This window comes from Neophocaena asiaeorientalis, unplaced genomic scaffold (genome assembly GCF_003031525.2).
Source record: "Neophocaena asiaeorientalis asiaeorientalis breed wild unplaced genomic scaffold, Neophocaena_asiaeorientalis_V1.1 scaffold1092, whole genome shotgun sequence".
Taxonomy (NCBI): Eukaryota; Metazoa; Chordata; class Mammalia; order Artiodactyla; family Phocoenidae; genus Neophocaena; species Neophocaena asiaeorientalis.
The window spans coordinates 15,311-43,129 of NW_020171836.1; the positions used below are offsets into that span (position 1 = coordinate 15,311).

Genomic DNA, 27,819 nt, shown 5'->3' on the forward strand with positions numbered 1-27,819 from the left:
ATGAATCATGTGTCTGGAAGGAGGCATTTTGTAAATCAACAGACTACAACCACCAGAAGCTGTAAAACTTAACTAAAGGGTTCAGCTTGCAGTGAGACAGATTTCTCCTGAACAACAAAGGAAATACTATCTTACAGCTATGTATGTTGTGAATGTCCCATAAATTAGAAAATACTAGAAAAATATGCAAATTTTCAAGTGGCTATAGTGACACTATGTTCTATATACTGTGTCACCTTTGTAGTATGATACAAATTAACAAAGAGTATACAAATTAGCCCTCATTTTAAAGAACTGACCAAAATATCAATTGTGAAACACCCTTTTTCATAAAAATACAGCATTTTAAGCAAAGATTAGTTGAAAATTAAAAATCTGTATTTACTTAGACAAGTAGTTTCCAGAGTGGATACATTTATTTTTTAAATGCAAATACATCACCCTTCAACACATATACAATAGTTATAATTTCCAAAAATTAAGTCTGCCTGAGAGAATTGCAATCTCCTTGATTCATATGCCTAACCCTTCAAAGCAGAACCTCAGAATTTCACACTTTAAACATACAGAAGAAGGTTCTGGAAAGAGGAACCTGTATCATCTCAGAAAGGGAAATAGTTCCTTATATTTTCTGGGTTGACTGAGATAAAACAAGATGACGTCTCTCATTTTACATCAAACATTAAATCTAAAATAATATTCCTAACAGGGAATAGGCTAGTTGTGATTTTTACTTCCCTATGTACTGCTACACTGTACTGAAACAAATGATATTAACCTCAGTGTAAACTCATTTTACACATGCCAAACACTGCATCTTGTTCATTAACTGAGAAAAACAATACAAAATGTAAACTAGTGATTTGAATTAAAGGTCTTAAGTATCCAATTTTCCAAAAACAATTGATTAGAAAAAGAAAAATTATCAAATACTCTAAGCATTATTTTTCAGACGCCTAAGACTATAAAGTCTTTGTATAAATAAAAAATGTACTTCTATGAAACACATACAATACGAACTAATGAACTGCTTTAGAAATCCTTAAAATCTTAAACAGTTAATCCAGAAGTTTACATAAATTTCACTGAGAGTGAAAAATATTGCAAACAAAAATAACTTATGATCCTATCACGTTAACTCAGTGTACAGTACTGGATTCACGAGTGCAGTAAAAATGAACAGTGAGGTCACGTTAAGTAAGTGGTAATATTTCAAAGGACATTAAATACCTGCTTTTCATAAACTTTTTTGGGGGGTTCGGCTTTGTAATAAATATGTAATAAATATCTGTAGTACTTTGAACATGTTCAGTGCTATCTTTCTCCATTTGAAAGTCTTTCTCCAGAGTCATAATGTCTTAGAGGCATGCCAGAGGGTGGGGAGTTGGGACTTTGCAGCAAGTCCACTAACAAAGCAATCTTATTATCTATGTGCTCCTGGAGTTTATATATTCGCTGATCAATGTAGTCCATAAGTTTCTTTTCCATCAGTTCCATATTTTTAGAAAGAATCTTTTCCAAGTAGGAACAAATGGATTGCTCTTCCATTCTAAAAATAAATTAAAAAAAAATAATAGAACAATTTTCCCTAATATTATAACAAAAACAACCAAACTATAGTACCACAAGCAGCCAACACACATTGCTAAAATTTGTCTCCACAACTATACTCTGTCCCCTTACAACATATTTCCAGGTTCTAAAATACATATGCAACAGGCAACCACAATCCTGAATGCCCAAAGGATTCTTACTTCTTAAATTCTTTAAACATTTAAGCATAAATTGAAATGAGAATATAAATATGAAGATGACAGAATTTCTACCCTCAAAGAACAGGTCTTTAGATAGAAAGGGTCTTTCTGGTTTTGAGCCTCAAATCAAAAGCGATCTTACTGACTTTTTTTAAGGTCTCCATGTTTGTCTTCCAAGTGCTTCCCCAAGCAACCCTACAATTTAAACAGTTTTCTCTTTTTTCATCCAAAAACCTTACTAAAGCAGTGGAAGGACAAGGACAGTGAACTTCAGAGTGTGGTCCACAAAACCCTGGGGTCTCCACGACTTTTTCCAGGGGTTCCTTGAGGTCAAAAGTATTTTTATAATAATAATAAAATATTATTTGAACATGAATCGTACAATGAATGTACAATGAATTATCCAGAGGCTATACCATGTATAATGTCATTACTGTGATAACTAATAGCATGTATGGTTGTATATTCTGTTTCCTAGAATTCCTTAAAGTAGTAGGTTTACGGTACAGATAAATGTTTTTTTCAGAGGTAACTCAATTTGTTCTCAGTATTTCTACTGTGGTCTTACTAGCTATGTATGTTTGTACATGCTATAATGCAACATATGAGAATACAATCCAAAGCTAATAAAGCTTTACATAAATTTAAAACAATACCGAACTTCCCTGGTGGCGCAGTGTTTAAGAATCCACCTGCCAATGTAGGGGTCAGAGGTTCGATCCCTGGTCTGGGAAGAGCCCACATGACATGGAGCAACTAAGCCTGTGAGCCACAACTACTGAAGCCTGTGTGATCTAGGGCCCACGTGCCACAACTATCGAGCCCACGTGCTGCAACTACTGCAGCCCGCGCACCTAGAGCCCATGCTCTGCAACAAGAGGTCACCACAGCGAGAAGCTCGCGCACCGCAAAGAAGAGGAGCCCCCACTCACCGCAACTAGAGAAAGCTGGCGCACAGCAACAGAGACCCAATGCAGCCAAATAAATAAATAAAACTATACAATTCTCACTAAACTTTTTAAAAAGAAAATATGGTATTTTTTCATAAAAATGTTTATGTTACTAGGTAATGAGCTTATTGTTATTTCTAAACTAATACATATTTTTATATAGCCTACATAAATAAAAGTTCTTTGGAGTGCTCAATTATTTTTAAGAGGGTAAAGACCAAAAAGTTTGAGAACCACTACTCTAGAATATACGAGGAGCTTTTTATTTTTCTCTTTATTTTCAAATAATTATAGATTCACAGGGGTTGTAAAGATACTATAATTCGCCAATGGTCCCAATCGTTACATCTTACCTAACTATGGTATAACGTTAAAACCAGGCATTTGATGTTAGTACAATGTGTGTGTATGACATTTTATCACATGTACACACATTCATGTAAACATCACATTCTTGACAGAATCAAGTTCTGTCTCGATGGTAAAAACCACAGTCAAGAGACAGAACTATTCCTTAACTACAAAGATCTCCCTGCTGCTACCCTTTTATTGTCACATCCACTCTCCTAATCTCCTCTATCCTTAACACTTGGTAATCACTAATACAGTCTTCATCTCTATTATTTTGAGATTATTATAATAATCTCTATTATTACACAAACAGAATCATATAGTATGTGACCTCTTGAGATTCTCTTTTGTCAATCAGCATAATGCCTTTGATAGACAACCAAGTTGTTGCATGTATCAACAGGTCATTCCTCTTTATTGCTGATAGCATCCCATGATATGGATATACCAGGGTTAATTTAACCACTCATCTATTTTCAGACATACTGGTAGTTTTTGGCTTTTACAAATAAAGCTTCTATGAACAACTGTGTACTGGTTTTTATGTGGAAAGAAGTTTTCATTTCTCTGGGATAAACGCTCAGGAGTATAACTGCTGAGTCACATGGTAACTCTATGTTTAGCCATTAGAAACTGCCAAACTTATTTAGAGTGGCTGTACCACTTTAAATCGCCACGAGCAATGTACGAGAGCTCCAGTTTCTCCACATCCTCATTGGTATTTGGTTTTGTTACCATTTTTAAATTTTTTATTTTAGCCATTCTGTGTAGTGGTTTCTTGTGGTTTTCATGTGTGTTTCCTTAATAGTCATGAGGTCAACAGCACTTCTATTCATGTGCTTATTTGCTTTTTGTACATTCTCTCTGGTATAATAGCTCTTTATGTCTTTTGCTCATGTTCTAATTGGATTTTTTTAATGTTGAGTTTTGAGAGTTCTTTCTATATTTTCGATATAAGTCATTTGTTGGATATGTATTTGCAAATATTTTCCCTTATTCTGTAATTTGTATTTTATTCCTCTTAACAGAGAAGAGCAAAAGTTTTACATTTTCATGGCATCTAATATATCAAATTTTTGATTACCCTGCATTTGGTGTCATATCTAAGAAGTCTTGTCTTGCCTTAGGTCTCCAAAGATTGTTTCCTATGTATTATTAGAAAAATTTTATAGCTTTATGTTTTACATTTAAGTCTATGATCCATTTTGAGCTAATTTTTATATAAGGTATGAGGTTTGGGTCATGGTTCACTTTTTGCCCTTCGGATATCCAATTGCTCCATCACCATGTGTTAAAAAGACTATTCTTCCTTTATTGAATTGCTGTTGCAACTCTGTCAAAAATCAGTTGAGCATATTTTTGTGGGTCTATTTCTGAGCCCTCCATTATGTTCCATTGACCTATGTGTCTGTCCCTCTGCCATCACTACATCATCTTGAATACTCTAACTACATAAGACTCGACACTGGGAAGAGTGATTCCTCCCACTTCATTCTTCTTTTTCAAAGTTGTTTTAGCTATTCTACCTCTTTTGTTTTTCATATAATTTTTAAAATGATCCTGCTTATGTCTGCCAAATATTGTGGTGGGATTTCAATATGCATAATATTAAGCCTGCATATCAATAGGGAGAACTGACAACTTTACTATGTTAGAAATCGAATTGGTAATTTAACAGTTTCCAGGAAAGAAATAACCAGGCCCAGCTGCTTTCCTTAGAGACTTCTACCAAACATCTTAAGAAGAGATAACACCAATTTTACACAATCTCTTCTAAGATGTAGAACTCATCTTATGAGGCCAGTATTACCCTCGTGAAAACCGGACAAAGACAGTACAAGAAAAATACAGACCAGTATCTCTAATGAATTAGATGCAAGAATACTCAGCAAAATATTAGCAGATCAGATCCAGCATTGTGTAAAAAAGAATTACAGCCCACAACCAAGTGGGATTTATTCTAGGTATACAAGGCAGGTTCCCTTTTTGAAATTAATGTAATTCCCCATATGAACAGACTACAGAAGAAAATTCATGATCATATGAATGGCCATAGGAAAAATATTTGACAAAATCCTATACCCATCTATGATGAAAGAAACTCCCAGGTAACTAGGAACCAAGGAACACTAAGCCTCACAGTCCCTGAGCAATCTGACTTCTTTCCACCTTTTACAGTCTTTGTATGTTTGCTGGATTATGTCCAGGGATTTTATTGGTAAAAAGGGGGATCTGAGAGAAATGGGGACATTCCACCTCAGCTGGACACAGGAGCAGTTTTTACATCTGTTTAGGGTTTTTTTTTTTCCTTTGGGATTTATTGTTCATTTGCTATGAACTATTGTTCATAGTCTAACATTGATTAGACTATCAACAACTAAAGACTGGAACGTCCCTGGTGGTCCAGTGGTTAAGACTCCGCGCTTCCAGTGCAGGGGCACGGGTTCAATCCCTGGTCGGGAGACTAAGAACTAAGATCCCGCATGCCACGCAGCACGGTCAAAACAAAAAAACAACAACAAAAAAATTAAAGACTATTGTTATCTTTCCTTATCCTTCCCAAATAAGAACCACTTGTTCAATAACGTCAGCTCCTCAAATTGAATGCTACTGGAGACATTAAGAAAGTTTCAACCAATACAACTCCCGCATTTTACATGGGAGAAAAGGCTAAGCCAAAAGATTTAAACAGTAAAGCAATAGTTAAGCTAGAGCTATGATTAGAGTCCTGAATTCCAATCTAGCGCAAAATGTGGACACATTACATCTATATAAAGGATGGGGAACATACTAAACACTCAGCCACCCCTCAATCAAAGCAGGACTGGAAAAAATTGGAATTATGAGATCAGGGGATAAGGGCCTGTACACTAGAAATAATTCAGAGCTGAAAAATGTTTGGATGACTCCGAAATTAGCCTAGGTCACACACGATCTACAGAGGAAATCTGTTACAATGGCTCACTTCATACAATCAGGCAAAAAATGTACATATCATGGTCACCACAGCTCCTCTCCATTCATGCAGACAGCTCTCTACTCTGACCCTATCTGCTGCTTGTACCCCTTCCATCAGATGCCTGAGAAGTGCTCGGCACCTCCAGTTTTACCCACTTCTTTCAAAGCAATCCATCCTACTCTGCTGAGTATTTCTTTCCTATGTGTTAATGGTGAAATGTAAAAGCTCCTAAAATCCTCTCTGGAAACATTTTCAGGCAGTAGTTATTGAAACAAACCTGTTTTCCTCCACCTGCCTCCCCGCTCCTGTCCCCAATCTAAACCACACTTGTCTTAGGTACTCACGTAACACCAACAATGCCTTCGCCGGGCTTGGTGATGCACTCTTGCTATGCTCTTCAATTTTTCCACAAGAGAAAAGCAAAACTACCTCTAGCCTATCTAACTGTTAAGTTATATACCTCCATCTTAACTTCTAAACACAGAACTCTACTAGGGATTCTTATAGGGGATATCATCTCATGCTTAATGTTGCTCAGTATCTAGTTAGAGAGACTGAGAAAAATGTTATACAAGATTAGCTGAAAACACTCAGTCCATATATTTTCTGAATATTCTAAAAAATGATTCTTGGATAAAGCCAGCCCCAAACTCATTCATTCAACAAATATTTACCAGAAATCTACTCTGTGTTAGGTACTGTTTCAGGGACTGGAAATAAGACAGTGAACAAAACAAATACAAATTTGCACGCATACCCTCAGATTTCTGAAAAAAATAAGTATCTCTGAACATCTTGTAGGATTTCTGAAAGGTCTGTCTTTAACTTTTTAAATTATCACAAAATCCAAAAAGTATCACCTTGAAAAAGCTAGAAAAAACGATGTTTTTATCTTTTCAGATGAAAAAGGTAAACAGTGAAAATCTTGAATAACTGAATATATTTTTGTTGAGAAAATGGGGCACAGTTTTCCCTCAGATAACATTAAATGACAACTATGCCAGGCACTTTGATTCAGAATTCCTACTCAATTATTCTAAATTGCTAAAGCAAAAACAAATGAAAGTCAGCACATGTGAACTTCAAACACAAGGAAATAAGAAATCACTTTAAGAAACTTTCCAGGAAACAAGGAACCACAAGGCAAAGGTGAAGCAGGGAGTCTAGAAAGCTGCTCCCCAGGTCCTTTCTTTCCTCATCAGGACAGGCCCTGCCCCAATTAACATATGAAGGTTCCAAACAGTGTGGGTTTACACCCCTTCCATAGAAGGAGAGGTTCTGATCATGAAACATCCCTACTTTATACTCAACAGATAGTTACAGAGCTTATATGACACTTTCCAGGAAGACGTCCCATGGATTCCTTGTTTGTGGACAAAAGCAATCCTAGAGAACCAGGTATATCCTGTGAGAATCATTCATAAATATAGCCTCCCCACGAGAAAGAAGACTTTTATTAGCATGTTTAAAAGACGATTTAACAGGATCACCTTCTTTCTTCCCCAGGGGGTTTCCCAAAAATGTCCCCATAGATAATGATTTAGCACGTGTGTTGGGGGGTTAAAACACGTGTGCTGTTGGTTGGAGGACTTGTGTTTCTATATGATAGAAAATGCAGGGTGGGAGCACGTCTGGATGTTTGTGGAATACCCACATCAGAATGTCTAGAGCAAGGCATCTAAGGAGATGCAGCAGGAGATGAGGCTGAGGAGGTAATGAGGGCCCAGATCTCAGATGAGAGCGTAAGGAACCTGGATTAGTTCTGAGTGTCAGGGGATGTCAGGGGGCTTGACACAGGGGATGTGGAGTCCGATGAGGTCATGCTGGCTGCACTGTGGAGAGGGAGCGTGGTGCAGGAGGACCAGCTAGGAGCCTCCTGAGGTATGGAGGTGAGATGCTAGTGCCAGAGCAAGGAGAGAACGGACGCTGTTCATTTCACAGCTCTCCTTTCCATGCTTTCCAAGATCATCAGCAACTCTCCTGCTCTCCTGTGTCTGCCTGTCGATCCAATGATCCTCATCCTAAATTAATATTGGCAAATCTCACAAAAGTTATGCAAGCTTTTAAACTCATATTATTGGTTTTAACTTTCATCCTATGATCTTACCAGTATTATCGTTTAGATTGTAAACACGAAGAAATTTATCCTCAAAAAGAGGAAGCGATGCCAAATAACACAGAACTAAGAGCTTTGAATTCAGGTCTCCTGACATCAGATCTCTTGCGACTCTTAAGCACTGCTGTGTCCTGCTCTTCTGGTTCCCTTTTCCTCTCCCCATATTCTTAGCAAACGCACCTACTCTCCCAGGGTCTTCCTTCCTGGCTCCGGTCTCTCCCCTCACCCCCTTCCCCATCATCTACTAGGCATGCTCCTCCCAAACCTCCCTCCACTCCACCAGCCCCACCTGTGTTTCCATAGCCTCACATCATCATCCCAGGCCATGTGTTATTCACATCTAAAACTCAACACTCCCAAATTAAACTCCTTTCCCCCGAGTCACTCCCCACCTTGGGTTCCATGTATATTATGGTATCACCATTTTCAAAACTTTAGTTTCACATTTGATTCTGTTTTTCTCCCACAGAACCCATCTTAAGTTAGTTGTCAAGTCCCAATGGCCCCACTGTTGTAGCATCTCACAATCCAGCATCAGGTTACTCCTTCCAAGTTCAGACTCTCATTAACTGTCCTCTGGATGATGGAAATAACACAGAGCTGCTTTCCTTCCTGTAGCCTCACTTTCTGTTGACGCATCTTTCCTACTGACTCATCTTACACATAATAGCGGATTAAATTTATTAAAACAGAGCTAAAAAACACCCACAAACTCTATAACATCATTCAAAATCCTCTAAGATCCAGCCCCAGTCTACCTGAAACTTCCCCTCTCACTTATTCACTCCAGAGAAATGAACTTGTATTCATTTCCTAGCTACATCCTATTCCTCTAGCACTGAAGATTTAATCCATACTGTTCTCTATCTCTCAAGTTGCATCCCTCCAAATTTACTTGCCTAACCCCACCCTTCCTCTTTAAAGGCCTAGATAAAACGCTACTTCCTTTCATAAGCCTTTCCTAGCATTCCTCATCATTCCTCACTTAGATGCCCTGACTCCCCTAACAAGACTACAGAGATCCTTGACGACAGGTTATCGACTAATTCATCTTTGAATCTTCTAAAGTAACCAAAACTGTGGTATTCACTAAGAAGGGGCTAAATAAATACTTGCTGAATGAATAAATGAGTGAATTCATGGAAAATTGTGAAGTCTGTAGAAGAAATATTTTTTTGCAAGAGAGTAGGTCTACATAATGTTATTTTTAGAAAAGTTAGTAAAGCTTACAGTTAAATCAATAACAAAAGTTGAAATAAAAAGATTTACGTTTCTACATGTCCTTATAAGAAGACAGCATTTAAAGAATTTTAACAGTATCTGGAAAGAAATCCATTTCTACTTACCCGTTGCTGGAAAATAACCTTATTCATCAGTTGCTGAGCTCCAGATGACAACTTTGACCCCATGGACTCCATGATAGTTTGGACCCTCTCCAGGTCTATCCTTGATCCTAGTGCAGGAGAGCCTGCTGAAGAATTTGCTGAAAGTGGCCTCACGTGTACCACAACTTTACTGATGAACACACACTGCTTTTCACCAAAGGAGAGCAGCTATTATAATACAAAAGTTCAGCGAAATTAATGATAATAAAAATAATCATCATTTAAGGTCAGTTCTTGGCAATACTGAAGAGTGAAGCATTCAAGAATCTAAAAATTAACTCCAAGTACATTTTAAAGGTTTCTCTAGAACAGTCATAGACAAAAAAAAGACTCAAGAAAACAATATAAATGCAAAAAGTCCTTTTTAAATTAAAGATTATGTGTAAATAATGTTTTACTTAGTTAGTTTAGGGAATTAAAGATAAACTATACCAATCTGAGATCGTAACATACTGAAACTTGCTATAGTATTATTTAATACGAAATAAGACTGTCCAGTGTCACATGCAAAGTGTTTGTGAAATACTAAATATAAATAAGTCAGGATTTTAGAATTTAGAACTGTAGGGAATATCAATACAACCTAAGAGAGCTCAATAGTTTACACATAAAAAGAGGAGTTCAGGGTGGTTTTTTTAACTTGCAAAAGACACCCAATTAGCAAAGTTGAGCTCTGAGCTTGTTTCTTCTGGCTTCTATCCCAGTAGCTTTTCCAATATTTTATGCTTCTTCACGTTGTCCATGCTTCTAAACCAAAAGACATTTCATGTTTGGTGCAGGACAACAAAGCAGCAAAGTGGAACAAACACAGCATTTAGAATCAGAGAGACCTGTGTTCAGTGATGGCTCTGCCCGGGTGACCACGGGCAAATGCCAAACTTGAGTCAGGAGTAACATGAGTTCACATGGTTGTTATGAGGATTATGTGTTAACATTTCCAGTATATATCATTGAGTAAGTGCTCAAACATATGCATCAGTTACTATTACTTTTAACTTACATATACTATTGGCCCAGAAGAAGCCTTCATACAAACCCAAGGATTTCCCTAAATGAAACACTCTTTTACTCCCTGGTACTTCCACAGCACAGTTTCAAATACCATTCACCTTCACAGACATAACAAACCCATATATCACACAAAGACACAGGCGAACACAGACCCATGATCTAAAAACAAGCCTTCATACAAACCCAAGGATTTCCCTAAATGAAACACTCTTTTACTCCCTGGTACTTCCACAGCACAGTTTCAAATACCATTCACCTTCACAGACATAACAAACCCATATATCACACAAAGACACAGGCGAACACAGACCCATGATCTAAAAACTCAGTGTGGCACCAAAGATGTGACTGTCATCAACAAGTAAGTAAATACCTCATGAAATGTAAACACCCACATTCCAACCTCCATATTATCCCTGTTCTGCTTTTTAACCCCTAAGCCTTTCTCACTAGCAAATGTAGTACCTATTTTACACACTGAGTCAACCTATTATGTGTTGCCCACTATAATATTTGTGATGTGAGGCCTTCATTCCAATATATTTCATAACTGCCAATTCCTGAATGCCAAGTACAGTATCTGGCATCAACAGGCACTCCAGTATTTGTTCGATGAATGCATTGCCTTATTTAAATGACTTTAGAAGCTATTAGTATATACACCTAAAACAACATCTTGGGATAATCAGTTGTGTGCTCTTCTGTAAGTAATAATCAGCATAGAATTTTAGAGATAAAAATAATCCAAGATTTATTTTCCTTAGTCCCCTAATATTACCCATGAAGTAGGTCCAAACAGGTGAAGAAACTTGCCCAAGGTTATTCTGCTAGTCAGCAAAAGAGCTCACTTAATAGTCAGGGCTTATGATTTCCAGCTCCGTACCCTTTCCCTAGATCTGATAACATCAGGAAAGTTCACCTTAACAATATTTTTCATGCTGAAGACAGCAGTCCAAATCCCTTTAACTTTGTGGTGCCCTTGTCCGAAACTTCTCTAACTATATTCTATCTTTCTCCATATTTTGGGACCAAAACTGCTTGTGCTTTTTTTTTGGCACCTAAGTTTTATATAAAGACAAAAAATCTTTTAAACGTATGTATTATTGTAAATAAACTATACCTCGATTTAAAAATATTTTTTATCACAGTTTTTCAAGGCTTAAAAGTACAATACCACTGTATTATCAATCGTACATGTAATGACATTGCTGTAAATAATAAATGTTCAAATTTTGAAAGAGGTAGACAATTATTTAGAAAAGAATTTCTTTTTACATGTTTACTAAGTATTTCTGAACTAAAACCAGGGACCAAGTTGGACTAACTACATTACCAAACCTACAGATAATAAGTATATATAGTAGAAAAATAACTGTAGTTTTCAAATTAGTTAAAATTTAGCAATGACTTACCTTTATTTTACAAGCATGTGTGGAAGACTCCAATTTTAGATATTTTTTGTACAAAATAATCTTTTCATGTTCACTAAAAATAAAAAAGATATAATTTATTAAAAAAATTCACATATTATCACTTTTAACGGTTACATTTAAAATTAAAAGTTTCCAGGACAATATTTAAATCCTTGGATTCAGTTTTCCTGGTGAGGCATAAATAGCTGGGACTTCCTACTGAAGTGCACTGACTACAAAGAAAACATCTGCCACTTACTAGCTGTATAAGAAAATGAAATTAGACAGTGTCACATGCAAAGTGTTTGTGAAATACTAAATATAAATAAGTCAGGATTTTAGAATTTAGAACTGTAGGGAATATCAATACAACCTAAGAGAGCTCAATAGTTTACACATAAAAAGAGGAGTTCAGGGTGGTTTTTTTAACTTGCAAAAGACACCCAATTAGCAAAGTTGAGCTCTGAGCTTGTTTCTTCTGGCTTCTATCCCAGTAGCTTTTCCAATATTTTATGCTTCTTCACGTTGTCCATGCTTCTAAACCAAAAGACATTTCATGTTTGGTGCAGGACAACAAAGCAGCAAAGTGGAACAAACACAGCATTTAGAATCAGAGAGACCTGTGTTCAGTGATGGCTCTGCCCGGGTGACCACGGGCAAATGCCAAACTTGAGTCAGGAGTAACATGAGTTCACATGGTTGTTATGAGGATTATGTGTTAACATTTCCAGTATATATCATTGAGTAAGTGCTCAAACATATGCATCAGTAACTATTACTTTTAACTTACATATACTATTGGCCCAGAAGAAGCCTTCATACAAACCCAAGGATTTCCCTAAATGAAACACTCTTTTACTCCCTGGTACTTCCACAGCACAGTTTCAAATACCATTCACCTTCACAGACATAACAAACCCATATATCACACAAAGACACAGGCGAACACAGACCCATGATCTAAAAACTCAGTGTGGCACCAAAGATGTGACTGTCATCAACAAGTAAGTAAATACCTCATGAAATGTAAACACCCACATTCCAACCTCCATATTATCCCTGTTCTGCTTTTTAACCCCTAAGCCTTTCTCACTAGCAAATGTAGTACCTATTTTACACACTGAGTCAACCTATTATGTGTTGCCCACTATAATATTTGTGATGTGAGGCCTTCATTCCAATATATTTCATAACTGCCAATTCCTGAATGCCAAGTACAGTATCTGGCATCAACAGGCACTCCAGTATTTGTTCGATGAATAAATACCTCATGAAATGTAAACACCCACATTCCAACCTCCATATTATCCCTGTTCTGCTTTTTAACCCCTAAGCCTTTCTCACTAGCAAATGTAGTACCTATTTTACACACTGAGTCAACCTATTATGTGTTGCCCACTATAATATTTGTGATGTGAGGCCTTCATTCCAATATATTTCATAACTGCCAATTCCTGAATGCCAAGTACAGTATCTGGCATCAACAGGCACTCCAGTATTTGTTCGATGAATGCATTGCCTTATTTAAATGACTTTAGAAGCTATTAGTATATACACCTAAAACAACATCTTGGGATAATCAGTTCTGTGCTCTTCTGTAAGTAATAATCAGCATAGAATTTTAGAGATAAAAATAATCCAAGATTTATTTATTTATTATTACCCGTAAGGTAGGTCAAAAAAGGTGAAGGAACTTGCCCAAGGTTATTGTGTTAGGCAGCAAGAGCGCTCAGTCAGGGCTTATGCAAAAAAGAGTGGATATATGTATAACTGATTCACTTTGCTGTACACCTGAAACTAACACAACATTGTAAATCAACTCTACTCCAATAAAAATTTTTTAAAAAATAGGGCTTTCGATTTCCAGCTCAGTACCATTTCCTTAGATCTGATGACCTTAGCAAAATTCACCTTAATACTATTTTTCAGGCTGAAGGCACCAACCCAAACTCCTTTAACTTTGTGGTACCCATGTCTGAATCCTCCCTGATTGTGTTCTATCCTTCTAGATTTGGGGACCAAAACTGCTTGTGGTTTTCTTGGCACCTAAGTTTTAAATAAAGATAAAAAATGTTTTTAACTCAGGTTTTTAAGGCTCAAAAGTACTATACTGCTGTACTAACAACAGTACATGACATGACTAGGAAATGGAGCAGGACCCTATGGTCCTTGCCCCCCTTGTCCTCAGCCTGCCTTTGGTCTGTGGAAAAACTTTAGCCAAAGAATAAGTTTAATCAGACAAGTGAGAAACTGCAGAAACAAAGGAAAACAGTCAAAGGAGACCAAATAATAATAGTTTAGTCATTAAGCATAGTCAAGGACCTTTAGTTCCTCCTCAAGGGCTACAGATCATATTCTGAGCCACATCCTGCGAGCTGTCTTATAGATACTGGAACCCTCACTAGGTGGAGGAAGTTAACTACATGGTGACCAGACTGTAGCCACGACAGAAGTTGCCACAATTCCGAGAACTGGCCTCAAGGAAAAGGGAATAAACCAACCCTGGAACTGAAGAACAATCAAGATGATGCTGGTCAGGCCACCACATGACCAATTTCAAGATGACTGTCAGAGGTGGCTGTGCTGTTTCTGCATGCAGCCCCCTCCCTCTGTCTATAAAAGCTCTTTCCCCATGATGGTCAGTGGGAGCAGTCGGCCTTCAGACAGGAGTCCAGCACCCCCAAAGCCCCACCCCTGCTGTTGCCGGCATCCAAAACAAAGCAAACTTTCCTGTCCACCAACAGTGCCTCTTTATTGGCTTTTGAGTGGCGAGCAGCTGGACACCACTTTTGGTTACAACCACAGCTAATAAATGGTCAAATTTTAACAGAAGAATGTTGACAATTTTTTAGAAAAGAATTTCTTTTTACATGTTTACTGAGTATTTCTGAACTAAAACCAGGGACCAAGTTGGACTAACTATATTACCAAACCTACAGAAAATAAGTATATATAATAGGAAGACAACTGTAGTTTTTAAATTATCTTAGGAATGACTAAATGACATTTAGGAATGACTTACCTTTATTTTACAAGCATGTGTAGAAGACTCCAATTTTAGATATTTTTTGTACAAAATAATCTTTTCATGTTCACTAAAAATAAAAAGGAATTAACTTATAAAAAATTTCACACACTATCACTTTTCATAGTTACATTTTAAAATAAAGGTTTCCAGGACAATATTTAAATCCTGAGATTCAGTTTTCCTTGTGAGGGATAAACAGCTGGGACTTCCTACTGAAGTGCACTGGCTACAAAGACAACATTTGCCACTTACAAGCTATATGAGAAAATGAAATTAGATATCAAATGTATTCTCATGCAGCACAGAGCAAACTGTAAAGCTCAATAACATACCCATTATGTCCAACGTGCACGGTATATAAAACACTTCGTATTTTGATTCATATTAAGGAGAGATTAGGTCAGAATCTTTGTAAGAAATCAGAAAAAAAAATCAAGAAGTATAAAAATGGGTTAAATAACTATACGGGTATGGCACAGTGTTGGGCTCACGCACTATGTGTAAAGAGTTTCCTACAGGAAAATGTTCAAAGTTCCAGACTGATAGACAACTTAATTTTTGGAAAACAGATCGCTGTGAGTTAAAGAAAACAGACAAGAAACACTTACCAGAACTTCATCTGATCATAGTCTTCCACTAACTAGCTATGATCTTTTACCAACTACTCTCTTCCACTAGCTTCAATTTTCACGTTTATAAAAACAACTAGGCTGAGCTAGACTGTCTTTAAGATCCCTAAAGGTCTAAACATTTATGTCTGCTGGTATGTTTTTATCTTCTCTCCCCTAGTATCTGGCACCAATGTCAGATACAATGTCAGAGAATCAATAAATTTCACAAAAGCTCAAGAAAATAAAACACTACTTCAGAAGAACACTTCCACATGCATACGTCACAAACCTGTTATCCAGAACATTACAAACATTCTTGCCCCTACTGGTTCCACAGTACTCCTCTCCTGAGTATACTTCCATATTTCTTGCTGAACTTAAAATGCCAATAGAAACGATTTCTTCACCTCCAGGAGGGTCACATCTCAGGTAAAGGAAGCAGGGGTTTTCATCTTGGCTGTTCACGTTCCTTTTCAAAATCACCAGATCCTGGCTGAAAAGAAAATGAAGAATATTATACAGTTCTCTGAACACTGTCATTCCCACTTAATGGGCCACAGGGGTTGACATGTTATCCTATTCATTTACATTTGCATTTGGAGTCCAAGCGCCTTGCAAAGCACTGACGAAATGCTCAATACAGAATTTTCAAGGAAATGATGCTTTAGAGGTGAGGGCTCTCCACTCTCTTTTCCCTTGACTTCTGTAATACATTCTAAGCGACCTCCTATAATTGCCTGTCCAGTTAATGAAATATATGTACTGGGCAGCTAGTGTAAATTAAAAAACAGTTCAGAAGTGGGGGTGGGGCGGAGTGCAGAATGGAATAAAGAACCAAAGTGTGCCACTTTCAAAACTAAGCTGAGGAAGATTTTCGACATCTGAATTTTTTTTTAATGCCTCTTTTGGTGGACAGGAGATTTTTGTTTCGGGACAGAAAGGCGGTTCTGATCCCGACAGGGGGCCTCAGGAGCCGACGTGACGGACGCAAGGGGGAAGGGGGTGAAACGCCGAGTCTTCAGGTCACCTGCCCCCCGTCCCCTGCGCCCGACGCCCACGCCAGAGTCGCCTCCTCTTTCCCGCGGGCCCGCCACCCGGGACCTGCCCCCTCGCCCTCGCCGCCCGCACAGACCCGTCACCGGCTCGGCTCCGGGCCCAAACCCTCTCCCCTCACGGCCCCCGCCTCCCCTCCAGGCTCCCCCAGGAGCGTGGCTGGCACCGAGCACAATCCCAGTCCCCGCCGGCCCGGCGCACCCGGTGGCAGGCGGCGCCAGCAGCTCCTCCCAGTCGGCGTCCCGGGCGCCGAGATCAGACCGGGTGAGATGGAGACTCTGGGCCAGGGCTCCGCACGCGGCATCCCAGGAAGAGGCCAGCGGCGGAGGGCGGGTCAGTGGCGGGTGTGCGGTCTCGGTCTCCATCTGGCCACCTACACGCCAGGCCAGCTCCGGAACCTCTCTTACAGCTCTTTAATTTCCGCCAGACTGAGGGACTGTAAAGGAACAGAGCGACTTCCGCCTCGTCCGGCTGCAAACCCCAGAGCCGCAGCTTCTCTTTGGGGTGGGGGTAGACCAGCTACCGTAAACCCGCATGCGCGCGCCGGCCGGTTTGGGCGGAGGGTTCAAAATCTGCGGGGTGTGGGGGGAGAGCTGGAGTCCGGCGCATGCGCACTGACAGCCTGGTCCAGCTGCTGGGCTGTGCGCAGGCGCGATGCGGTGCGCGAGGGAACCCACTGGTAGTTTGACGTTGGACCCGGAGATGTGTGGATGCCGGTGGCTGGACCTACCCGCAGGGTCGGTCCGGTGAGAAGAGTACGTCGTGAGGTAGGTGTGATGTCGTGGCTCTCGAGACCTGAAGGACCTCGTCCCGACCCTTGCTGTCTGTGTCGCGGACGCCGAGCCTTTCCGCGGACTGCCGAGCCTTTCCGCGGACTGCGGTGGGGTGCGGGGGGCTGGGGACGCGGCGGCCGGGCAGTGGCGTCGCCTTTTCAGAAAGTCCTCAGCCCGCTCCGCACACGCGCTCTCTCCTCCGAGGGTGTCAGGTGGGTGCCGGTCGTTCGGCTTTAGCTGAGGAGGAGGTTGGGACGGTGTCGCCCTTGGTGTGGGGCCGGGGCGAGTGGCGTCTGAGGAAGGTGTATGGCTCTGGCGCTTCGCCGTGTCAGGTGGCCCGGGCCGCCCTCGTGTCCCCCGGGCCGGGTGGAAGGTGGAGAAAGGCCTGGGCCCGAAGGGGGTTGGGGTCTGCTCTCCCGGCCCCGGGAAGAGCGAGCAGGACGGCGGCCTCGGGTCTGCGGTGGAGCAGAATGCGAGCTGGAGCTGAAAGACCCTGAAGCTTTGGGTCCGGGGAAGTGGGAGTGGGTGGCTCTTTCCAGATGCCCCCGGGATAGGAAGGCCTATGATGCCTTTCTCCCCCTTTCAACCGCACCTTGTGAAGAAGTGCGAAGTAGAGTAAAATACAATTGTAATGTCAGCATTCTGCAAATTTGGCCCGTCACTTCTGTAGTTCTGGTGGTGTTCTGTGTAGGAAATAGACATCGAACTTTGCTACGGCAATTCCCTGGCTGTCCAGTGGTTAGAACTCGGTGCTTTCACTGCGGTGGCCTGGGTTCCATCCCGGGCCGGGGCACTAAGATCCCAGAAGCCGTGTGGCGTGGCCAAAAAAAGAAAAAAGAAAGAAAGAAAGAAAAAGAAATCTTTCCTCACATTAATTTTGTCTTAGTACTTCCTGCTATGGGTTTTCTGGGCAAAGTAATATTTATTTTCTTTTTCTTAAGTTTTCATCTCAGTTGTTATGTTGGGATATTTACCTAATGAGAATGCAGTGCTCTTTGGCCTTCTTTGTACGTACTTGTGGAGTGGTGCTAGAAAAATTATTAATGTATTTTTCTATAAGTAATTATCCAGAGTGTTTGTTAGATGGACTTAGGAAGATTGAAAGAGAAACCTACCACAGATTTGATAGGTACAGAATTTATAAAGTTAAAAGTCCTTAACTGTAAATGTTCTGGTTTTAATGATTGCAAAGATTAGTCCCCCAGACTTAACGGTAAGCAGTGTATTTGTCATGTATGTCCTGCCTCTTGTGGTCGTAAGGTAACTTTGATCCATGTTAGACTGTTTGCACAGCCTGAAGGAAAACTGGCTCTTCTTCAGAAATACCAATCTGCAATTTATGCGCAAGGTCAATATTAACAACTGGATCTTGGCTTCCTTAAATAAAGCTGAAAGACCATAGGTCAGAAAACTAAAGACTTCTGTGGTCCCCCCTGTTTTATTCCCATATATCCAATAAATCACTGTCTTGATTTCCCCCTTCCTTTTTTTTTTTTTTTAAGGAAAACTTTCCTCTTTTTCTCCATCTCTGCCTTTTCTGTTTTCCAGCACTGACTTTCAGCTGAAAAGTTCCAGGATTTTCTTTATTGGTCTTTTAGCCTTTTTTTTTTTTTTGGCCGCACCACACGGCTTGCAGGACCTTAGTTCCCCGACCAGGGCTCGAACCCGGGCGGGGAGTCCTAATCACAGGACTGCCAGGAAATTCCCGAACCTTCATTTTAATTACCTCCATTTCATCCTCTGCATTGCCCTCTGATCCTTCTGGTGTTTGCTGCGCCAGACTGAGTCACGTCACTCATTAGCATGGCATACAAAGCCTTTGGTACTCTTACTCCTGCCTGCCTCCCATTCTCCTCCACCTTTGCACATGCTTTTCCCTCTGTCTGCAATGCTTTTCCTTTTGGATAGCAGGGAAAATTCTGTTCATGATCAAAAGCAAGTACAGACCTCCACTGTGCTACAGAATTAATCACTAATTCCTCTGAACTACACTTTTTAGATACTATAATTCTCTTGTGGTTTGGGACTTTATAAAATAATTCTCACATTTGTGTTTCCTACCGTGTGTATACTTATGGAAATTAGGAAGTATTTTACACCTGGTAGAGGGTTTTTGTATGGAATTGATAGGGATAACAATAGAAGCCCTTCCTTGTTGGCCCAACACCCCCGCGTCACTTTTATGCCCATTGTTTCCACTGACTCCTTACTGGACTATGGGACATTGGGGTTTGGGGGAAGGATATGGTCCTAGACTGAACCAGGAGGATCCATTCCTAGTTGTAGCCAGGTGTTTGGCAGCATGCTTGGTGTTGCCATGGCAAAGCTAGCACCTGTGATACAGGGGAATGTCATGCCCATGAAGAACTTGGGAGCTTGGAAGTAGACCCGTGTAACTTCCCTTGGTTCTTTACTGTTGGAGAATTCTTGGGCTGGCTGTATACAAGTTGAGGACTGGATGTCCTCGTGAGAGTAAGTAAGCAGGAGGCGTGACTATGGCATGCAGACCCTTCTGATTCCTAAGGGCTGCTTATCCTCAGCTATGTCCACAGATACTCTGTTTATCTCTGCTCTGCAAGTAGTCTCACTACTCTCTAGTTTCACTACCTTCTGTGTCCTGTGTGTATACATTCCGTGTATATATTTCATGGGGGCCATCAACCCAAATTGGGAAAGATATTCTCATCTTTTATTTTGTTAACCTCCTACTGAAATGTAACAGTTTAATGATTAGTAAAACTAGCCACAGTAGAATTAGTAGACTTGGAAACACCTATCGCCTTGTCACTAAAATAAATGACGTTTTCACACCACAGTATTCTTAGAGCTGTCTCAAAATTTTATCAAAACCTCAAACTTATAGTTATTAGACTACCACTGTAAATTTTTATTTTTATAAGTCAGCTTCATTAAGGTATAGTCAACATAAAGAGTCACAAATTTTAGTGTATAATTCTTTGCCTTTTGACAAATACATATAGTTATATAATGAACTCTACAATGCCATGATTTGTGTGTGGTAGTTATTAGACCCGTCAGTATTCTGGGCATTGAATCTAATTGTAAAGAAGCACATATACTACTATATTATACATTTGGTTTTTAAAATATTTTGTGATGATTTCAATTTGCTTGATTTCATTTGTAATCCTATGTATTTAAATACTTAAATGTATTATTCTGAAAGGGTCCATAGGATTCACCAGACTAAGTTTCTCCATGACACAGAAAGATTAAGAGCTTCTATTACTGTCCATCTTCCCACCACTATCTTAGGGTATGGTAGAATATAGGCACCTTTTAAGCCTTTAAGGTCTAGTTGATTAGTCACTGACGAGGTCAGAAAGTGGCAATATGGTGACAAGTTTGCAGTTTGTTCTCCTTGATTTATTTTAGCCTCATTGCATTTTGTAAAACAGTTAGGGGAGGAAGGGATTGGATAGGAATTGAGAGAGGTCACATGGTATGATTTGCCTCAGTAGAAAACTTCCAGACAGAACCCCCCGATGAATGTAACAAATGGACTTAGAAAAAACTCCACAAATCTAATTTTAAAAAATATATCTTTAGAGCATTGAAGAAAAATATTGAAAGCAATGACTTTGACACAAAAGGCATATAACAGAGTTTGGAAGAAGATAATCCTGAAAAATCTGATATCTCCTAACCCTTTAGTTGTTAGATACTTGTTATGTAGCCTTAGAGAATAATATTGTGGCAGTTCACCAAATACAGGTGAACTCCCTTGTGCCACCCCTGCCACAATTCATTTGTGTGAAGGATGTCCTGTCTACGCCAGGCTCCATTACCTCCTGACATGCTTCTGTGACCAAAGTGAAGGAGTCTAACCTGGAAATGCTGGGAACAGGTATCTTCATAATATCTTTATGGTTTACATTTAATTTCTTTTTAGTAAAATTTTTTAGAATTTCAGTTAAAGTATATTCTTATTTCTTCATTTGCTTTAGAAGGTCATATTTACATTACCTCTGATGTCTTTTTCAGTAAATATGCAATTATGGAAAAAATTTCTTTGCTCTTGTTTCCTTTTCTGGTGACGTTTCTTTTACTTTTTTATTTAAAAAGTTTTTATATTATCCACTTTGGGACTTGAGACAGCTGGTTTATTTATTTATTTTTTCATATGTATATGAAGCTGGTTTTTAATTTTTTTAGTTTTTATTGGAGTATGTTTGCTTTACAGTGTTGTGCTAGTTTCTGCTGTACAGCAAAGTGAATCAGTTATACGTATACATATGGACATATCCCCTCTTTTTTAGATTTCCTTCCCATTTAGGTCACCACAGAGCCTTGAGTAGAGTTCCCTGTGCTATACAGTAGGTTCTCATTATTTATCTATTTTATACATAGTAGTGTATATATGAGACAGCTGGTTTAAAATCACGACAAAAGAACAGGTTGAATAGAAATTAAAGGAGGAGGTGTAGCAATTTGAGAAGATATATCTGGTGCTAGATAGGGATTAGCCAACTTTTTAAAGGGCCAGATAATCTTTTAAGCTTTGTGGGCCACTTTCTGTTGACACTACTCAATTCTGCTGTTGTAGCATGAAAGCAAAAATAGACAACTTCTGAACAAACGAGTATCACCATGTTCCAAAATCTTTATGGACACTGACATTTGAATTTCATGTAATTTCCATGTCATGAAATATTATTTTGAATTTTAGCTCAACCATTCTTAGCTCATGGACCATACTAAACAGTGGGCTTGTACTTACAAATGGAATTTGTACTAAAAAGAATTTTTACTATTCTGTACTGTTAACTTTGTACTATTACAATTTGTACTATTAAAGAGAAATTAAGAAAAGAATCCCACTGTCATTGTGTCTTGGCATCCTTGCACCTTTCCACATAGGCCATGCAAGCAAAGGCTATTCTGAGTTTTGGCAGAATGCTTTGTATTCCTCCTAGATCAAGAGACGATGAGAGGCTTGTAAGGAATCGTTATAGGACCTTCTGTCACTTCCTTCTCTCCTCTGGGAGGTTGTCGTGAGACAGTTTCTCATTGTCTCTGGATTCTGATGAGTTCTGAGGCTTTCTGCCTTGCCCCCTCCCTGCCCCTTTCCCCCCTCCAAAATAAAACTTCAGAATATAGAACCACTTAGCTACAGGCTAGAACTGACTCCTCAGCATCGAAATACTCCACAACTTGCACTGCAGGCATCCAGCCTCTCTTGCTTTGGTCTCATCCTTTTTGGAGTGTGGAACAGGGATTTGGCACATCTTTCACTGTCTCTGTAAATAATAAACTGTCTGAATCTAGAAGTGGATTGTTTTATCTTTACCAGCAGAATCAGTCGGGTCTCCCCCTGTCTTATGAGTGTGTGACAGTGCCCTGCTACTTACCTTCATCCAGGTCAGTCCTTTGACTCTTAAGAATTTGCATTTTGGGGGAAGAGCAGAGAAGGTTTAATCAACTCATTTATGATCTTAACAAACAGAAATGCAAAGCAGCCTTATCAATTCCACGAGTAATTAATTACTCAATGCCTACTCTGTGCTGTGTATTGAGATACCCCAGTGAAGGGCTTTAGTTATAGTACTCTCTGTAAACCTTCTGTGAACGAGTGGGGTAAAGGGAACACTCCCTTTTTGGGAATTGCTGATAATAAACCAGTCATACAGCTACGGTATTCTCACATACATCTGTATATGGCTGGAATTGATATGTATCCCTGGAGGCCAGCAGCAAACTTATTCATCAGATGGTGTGAGAGACCAGAATTATAAGACTGTTGGCCCTCAGAGCTGCCAAGCCATTTGCCGTGATGGAGGCATTAAGAAGCCTTGTCCCTTTGCCCCTTTTCATTTTACCATGTTTGACAGATGAATTTGACTGAGGCTGAGGGAAAAAAAAATTTAACCAGGGTTTCAAATGAAATCAGTTAAGTTCTCCTTTCAAAAGGCCACAGCCAGAAATTTTAAAACTAAATTATCCACTGCTGGACATAATATGGAGAAACATTTTCTGTTATACACTCTTAAGTGGAAGATTATGTTAGTACCACATTTCTTCAGAGCAGTTCGACACTATATAAATATGTGGAACTTGACCTGGTAATTCTAGTTCTAAGAATTTATCTTCATGAAATAATCAGATATATGCATAAACTTGTGTATCAAAGTGTTAATTATGGCATGCTCATTATTGTAAAACATTAAAGAGAACACACATTTGTAAACCCATACAACCCATACAAAGGATTACTCCAAAGTTAATTCTTTTTGTTTTTTTGCAGTACGCCGGCCTCTCACTGCTGTGGCCTGTCCCGCTGCGGAGCACAGGCTCCAAACGCGCAGGTTCAGTGGCCATGGCCCACGGGCCCAGCTGCTCCACGGAGGATTACGGAATTTTTTTCTTTTAATTGTCTTTGCTTTCTTATTTTTCTGTAGCAGACATGTATTGCTCTTATGATAAGAGTTGATTTTAAGTAAGTAAATAATTTAAAAGCCCTTATCTTCAAGGCATTACCCTTCAGCCAAAAATAAGAAAGAAAAATAAAATGGGGGGACTTCCCTGGTGGTCCAGTAGATAAGATTCCATGTTTCCAAGGCAGGGGGCACGGGTTTGATCCCTGGTCGGGGAACTAGGATCCCACATGCCACGTGGTGCGGCCCAAAAGTAAAAATAAAAGAAAATGATTGTTTTTTTATATGTGGTGATTACAAATCACAAGTTAGGTTTCATTACAGTTTTTTTTTTAATGCAGTTAAAGAATCTTCTAGTAAATTCATCTTTTCTTCTTCTTTTTTTTTTTTTCCCTTTGGCTGTGCGGCATGTGGGATCTTAACCACTGGACCGCCAGGGAAGTCCCAAACTCATCTTTCTTTACATAGAGAAATCATAAATGCTTTTCTCCCCAAGGGCTCCAGGAAGGAGAAATCAATTTTGGTGGCTTACTTTGTGAGGACATAAGTACACTTCAACATTAGCTGCGTGGTTGTTAGGCTGTGCCCTCCAGACCTGCAGACCTTGTAATTGCCCAGCCGAGAGACTGAAGAAAGAGCCCGGAGACAGCGACACAGAGACATTAATGGTTTATTGGATAGGGAGTCTTACAAGTCTTACAATTCAGTAGATGTGGAAATTGATGACCAGAGAAGTCACTTAAGACACAGTTACATAGTAATGAAAAGTGGAAGAGGAATCAAATCTTAGCACTCTTGGCTCCAGGGTCCATGTTCTTAAACATAGATCAGTGGTTCTTTAAATAAGCTTGCATTCCAGTGAGCTAGAGGGCTTGATGAAACACAGATGGCTGGGTCCCACTACAGAGTTTCTGACTCAGAAGTTCTGAGCTGAGGCCTGAGAACTTGCATGTCTAACAAGTTCCAGATACGGCTCCTGATGCTGCTGGCCTCAGGCACACTTTGAGAACCACTATATTATTATCTTAATTAAATGTTATTGAAGTGACCTCCATTTGACTCTCAAACTAGGAAATAAAAGAGAAGAGGGGCTTCCAAATATTCTGGAATGGTGATGTTATTAGGGGCAGTACAAAATATTTTTGCTGTTTTAAGTAGAGGAGAGAGATCAGAGCATGGGAAGAACAAGGGAAGAGGAAATTGAGATTTAGCATTTACTGGGCACCTCTTGTATGCCAAGCCTGTGCCAGGTGCTTCATGTCCAGAATACCATCATGCCATAGTATGAAGTAGGCTGTGATATCCCCATTTTACAGACTAGAAAACTGAAGTCAAGTGATGTTAAGTCACTTAGCTAAAGTTATAGAGTGACTAAGGTAGGATAAGAATTCAGGTTTGTCCACGCTTGTGGTTTTTCCTCAAAACCACCTTGGAAATGTGTCTTCGGAGGGCATTTGGAGAGACCCTGTCAGAATGAGCAGAAAACTAAAATTCTGGGTTAATTGTCTAATACGTGGCATGGAACTATCTTTAAGAATGTGAAAGTGGTGATGTGGGAACTGGGGAGACGCTAAGTCTTGCTTTACCCATATTTGGATGAAAATGGCCTATTTAAATGATTTACCTCTCAGGTATTAACCTGGGCAAGGGAATTGCAAGAGTCTCAGGGTAGCCATGCAAGAAGAGTTACTTCACCTGACAACAGCTTTGGATTTCAAATGATAAAGGAGGTCAATTACCCATGAAAATATCTGTTTGGGGCTGAATTGTGCTCCCTCTCTCCCAATTCATTTGTTGAAGTCCTCACCCCCAGTATCTCAGAATATTATGTATTTGAAAATTGGGCCTTTAAAGAGGTAATCGAGTTAAAATAAGGGCATTAGGGTGGGCCATAATCCAATAAGACTGGTGTTCTTATAAGAAGAGATTGGCACAAACACAGAGAAAGGAACACATGAAGATACAGGGAGAAGGCTGCTGATTTTTTTTTGGCACTACTGTTATCCCCATCTTAAAACAGTGTTGACACATAGTAGTAGTTCAATAAACATTTTTCCTTAAGCTAAATTAAAATGAATTAAACAAAAAATTGAATGGAAAAATCTACACGAGTTCATTTTTACCTCATGGAAAAATATGTTGCACCCAAAACTCCCTGGTCTTGGACTCCTCCATTGCTCATTAATATAACCGTCATCTTGTTTGTGGACAGGATGATGCGGCATGAGCAAGGCCCTCAGCCACGCAGGTGTCTGAAGGTAAAGCTGAGAATCCCAGGAGCAGAGCAGAAGGAGCTGTGGAAGGGGCACAGAGCTGGGACGTGGGCCAAGTAAGGGGGCCTCACAGGGTTACTCCCAGTAGACTGGCATCTGGGCTGCTTTCTGCCACCGTAGATACAATTTGCAGGTATGAGGGTGTGCAACCAACTGACCCAGGTGTTAGTCACAGGATGGGCACTTGGCAAAATAACTGACCTGGGTAAAAGGCCTTGAGTGTGAATTACAAAGAATTTCCCACAGAGAGAAAACAAGCCCCTGTAATCACATCACAGCGTTCAGCTCACTGATTCTGAATACAGCTACTGCTTACCTTTTGTCATCTGGAACACACGGCCCCTGGTCCCCATCAGTCCGAGTACTCTTGACTAGTCATGCCATGTGAATTGCCAATGAGATAGCTCTTAGGTTGAAAACATAATGATAATAACCAGCCCCTTTCCCTAAATGAAATGCAGCTGGATCTCTTTGCCCATCTTTCAGCTCAGAGTCAAAATCAAAGACTCTGGATAATAGACTTGGGGGGACTGGAAATAGGAAACAACATATCATTTCAAACCGTTTCAGAAGGCAGGGGGCTGGAAAGGTGTTGGACCTGGGAGGACAGGGGCTGGAGGGAAAGATGACAGAACCAGGCCCTAGTTCCTGTCCTGCCAGTGACTTGCTAAGTGATCCAAGGGAGTCATTTGTTCTCTGAGCTTCAGTTTCCTCATCTGCCAAACAGAGGTTTTAGTTATTTCCTCCTAGTCATCTCTAGAAAGCTGTTACTAAAACACGTTAGAAATGGTCAGGCCAATAGTTTAATGTTGGTAACACAATGTGAAATATCCTTATCAATAAATGAACTAATACTGGTCAGGGCTTACTGCTATGTCTGAATTTATTGCTCTGTCTGAATTTAGAGGCTCAGGTGGGGAAAGGTGTTACCAGATTGATAAAATTCATATTTGAGTCATCGTCCATGACATGTGCTAGCACCTAATGGATTCTAGGCTCTCTTTTTGATACTTGGGGATCCAGAGTTCGTTCCTCATGAAACTTACACCTTGCAAAAACACACTTTAAACGTACAGAGTCATCAAGTAACTCAACAGTCAAGTAACTACAGGAATAGAAGGAAACCAAGAGATGAAGTGGTCAGCTCTGTAAAGAAAGTCAACATAGCCTGCCTCCTTAATCGTGACTTACCATATTCAAGACTGTGTCCCTCAGAATCGTTACTGCTTCAATAGGAAGGAATAGAAAAGAAACTTGGAAAAATAAAACATTTTTGAGTGAGATAAAAAGTCGAAGGAAACCCACAGTTAATTTAACTCAAAGTACTGGGTTCAGTGAGTGTGAGCATAGTAGGTTCCTTTACTCAAGACAAATGTCTGTTCAGAGTTAAAGCAGGAGCTGGAAAACCTTAAGGCAAACAGAAGTCAAATTTTCAGAGCGGTACAAACAAAGGTCATGATACAGAGGGAAAGGAGCAATTAACATGGGGTGGGGGGCAGATGGGAATCAGTGAAAAGTTTACAGATGAGATGGCATTTTAGTGAAGCTTTGCAGGATTAGTATTTCAGCTGATAGAGGAGGAGAGAGACTGGAGAGCCATCTAGCCAAAACTCAGGCATGAAAATCCATTGGGTGTGGGGAAATGCAGTGGGGAATGAGGCTGGAAAGATAAGCTATGATGAGATGACAGGGCCCAGTCTAGGATGACACACGTGAGGTGCCTGGGGTGCACGATTTAAGGAGGCATT

At 39.9% G+C, this 27,819-nt stretch overlaps 2 protein-coding genes and 1 long non-coding RNA gene across 5 annotated transcripts in view; 1 reads left to right on the forward strand and 2 right to left on the reverse strand.

Moving 5' to 3' along the window:
* Positions 1–356: 356 nt before the first annotated feature.
* Positions 357–6,405, reverse strand: LOC112397476 (uncharacterized). The gene is made up of 2 exons (XR_003002807.1): positions 6,359–6,405; positions 357–1,549 (listed from the first exon to the last, which is right to left on the reverse strand). It is a non-coding gene; the product is annotated as an uncharacterized LOC112397476 (long non-coding RNA).
* Positions 6,406–7,783: 1,378 nt separating this feature from the next.
* LOC112397479 (uncharacterized protein C10orf88-like) lies at positions 7,784–17,063 on the reverse strand. The gene is made up of 5 exons (XM_024741695.1): positions 16,832–17,063; positions 15,867–16,070; positions 14,961–15,033; positions 9,477–9,683; positions 7,784–7,846 (listed from the first exon to the last, which is right to left on the reverse strand). Exons 1-5 carry the CDS (start codon positions 16,993–16,995, stop codon positions 7,784–7,786), a joined length of 711 nt encoding a protein of 236 aa, XP_024597463.1. The 5' UTR covers positions 16,996–17,063.
* Positions 17,064–17,284: 221 nt separating this feature from the next.
* Positions 17,285–27,819, forward strand: part of CUNH10orf120 (chromosome unknown C10orf120 homolog) — a 51,073-nt gene continuing 40,538 nt past the window's right edge. For all 3 annotated transcript variants that reach the window (XM_024741652.1, XM_024741669.1, XM_024741673.1), the window contains exon 1: positions 17,285–17,397. The gene's annotated coding sequence lies outside the window, so the exon portion shown is untranslated. The remainder of the gene's footprint in view (positions 17,398–27,819) is intronic.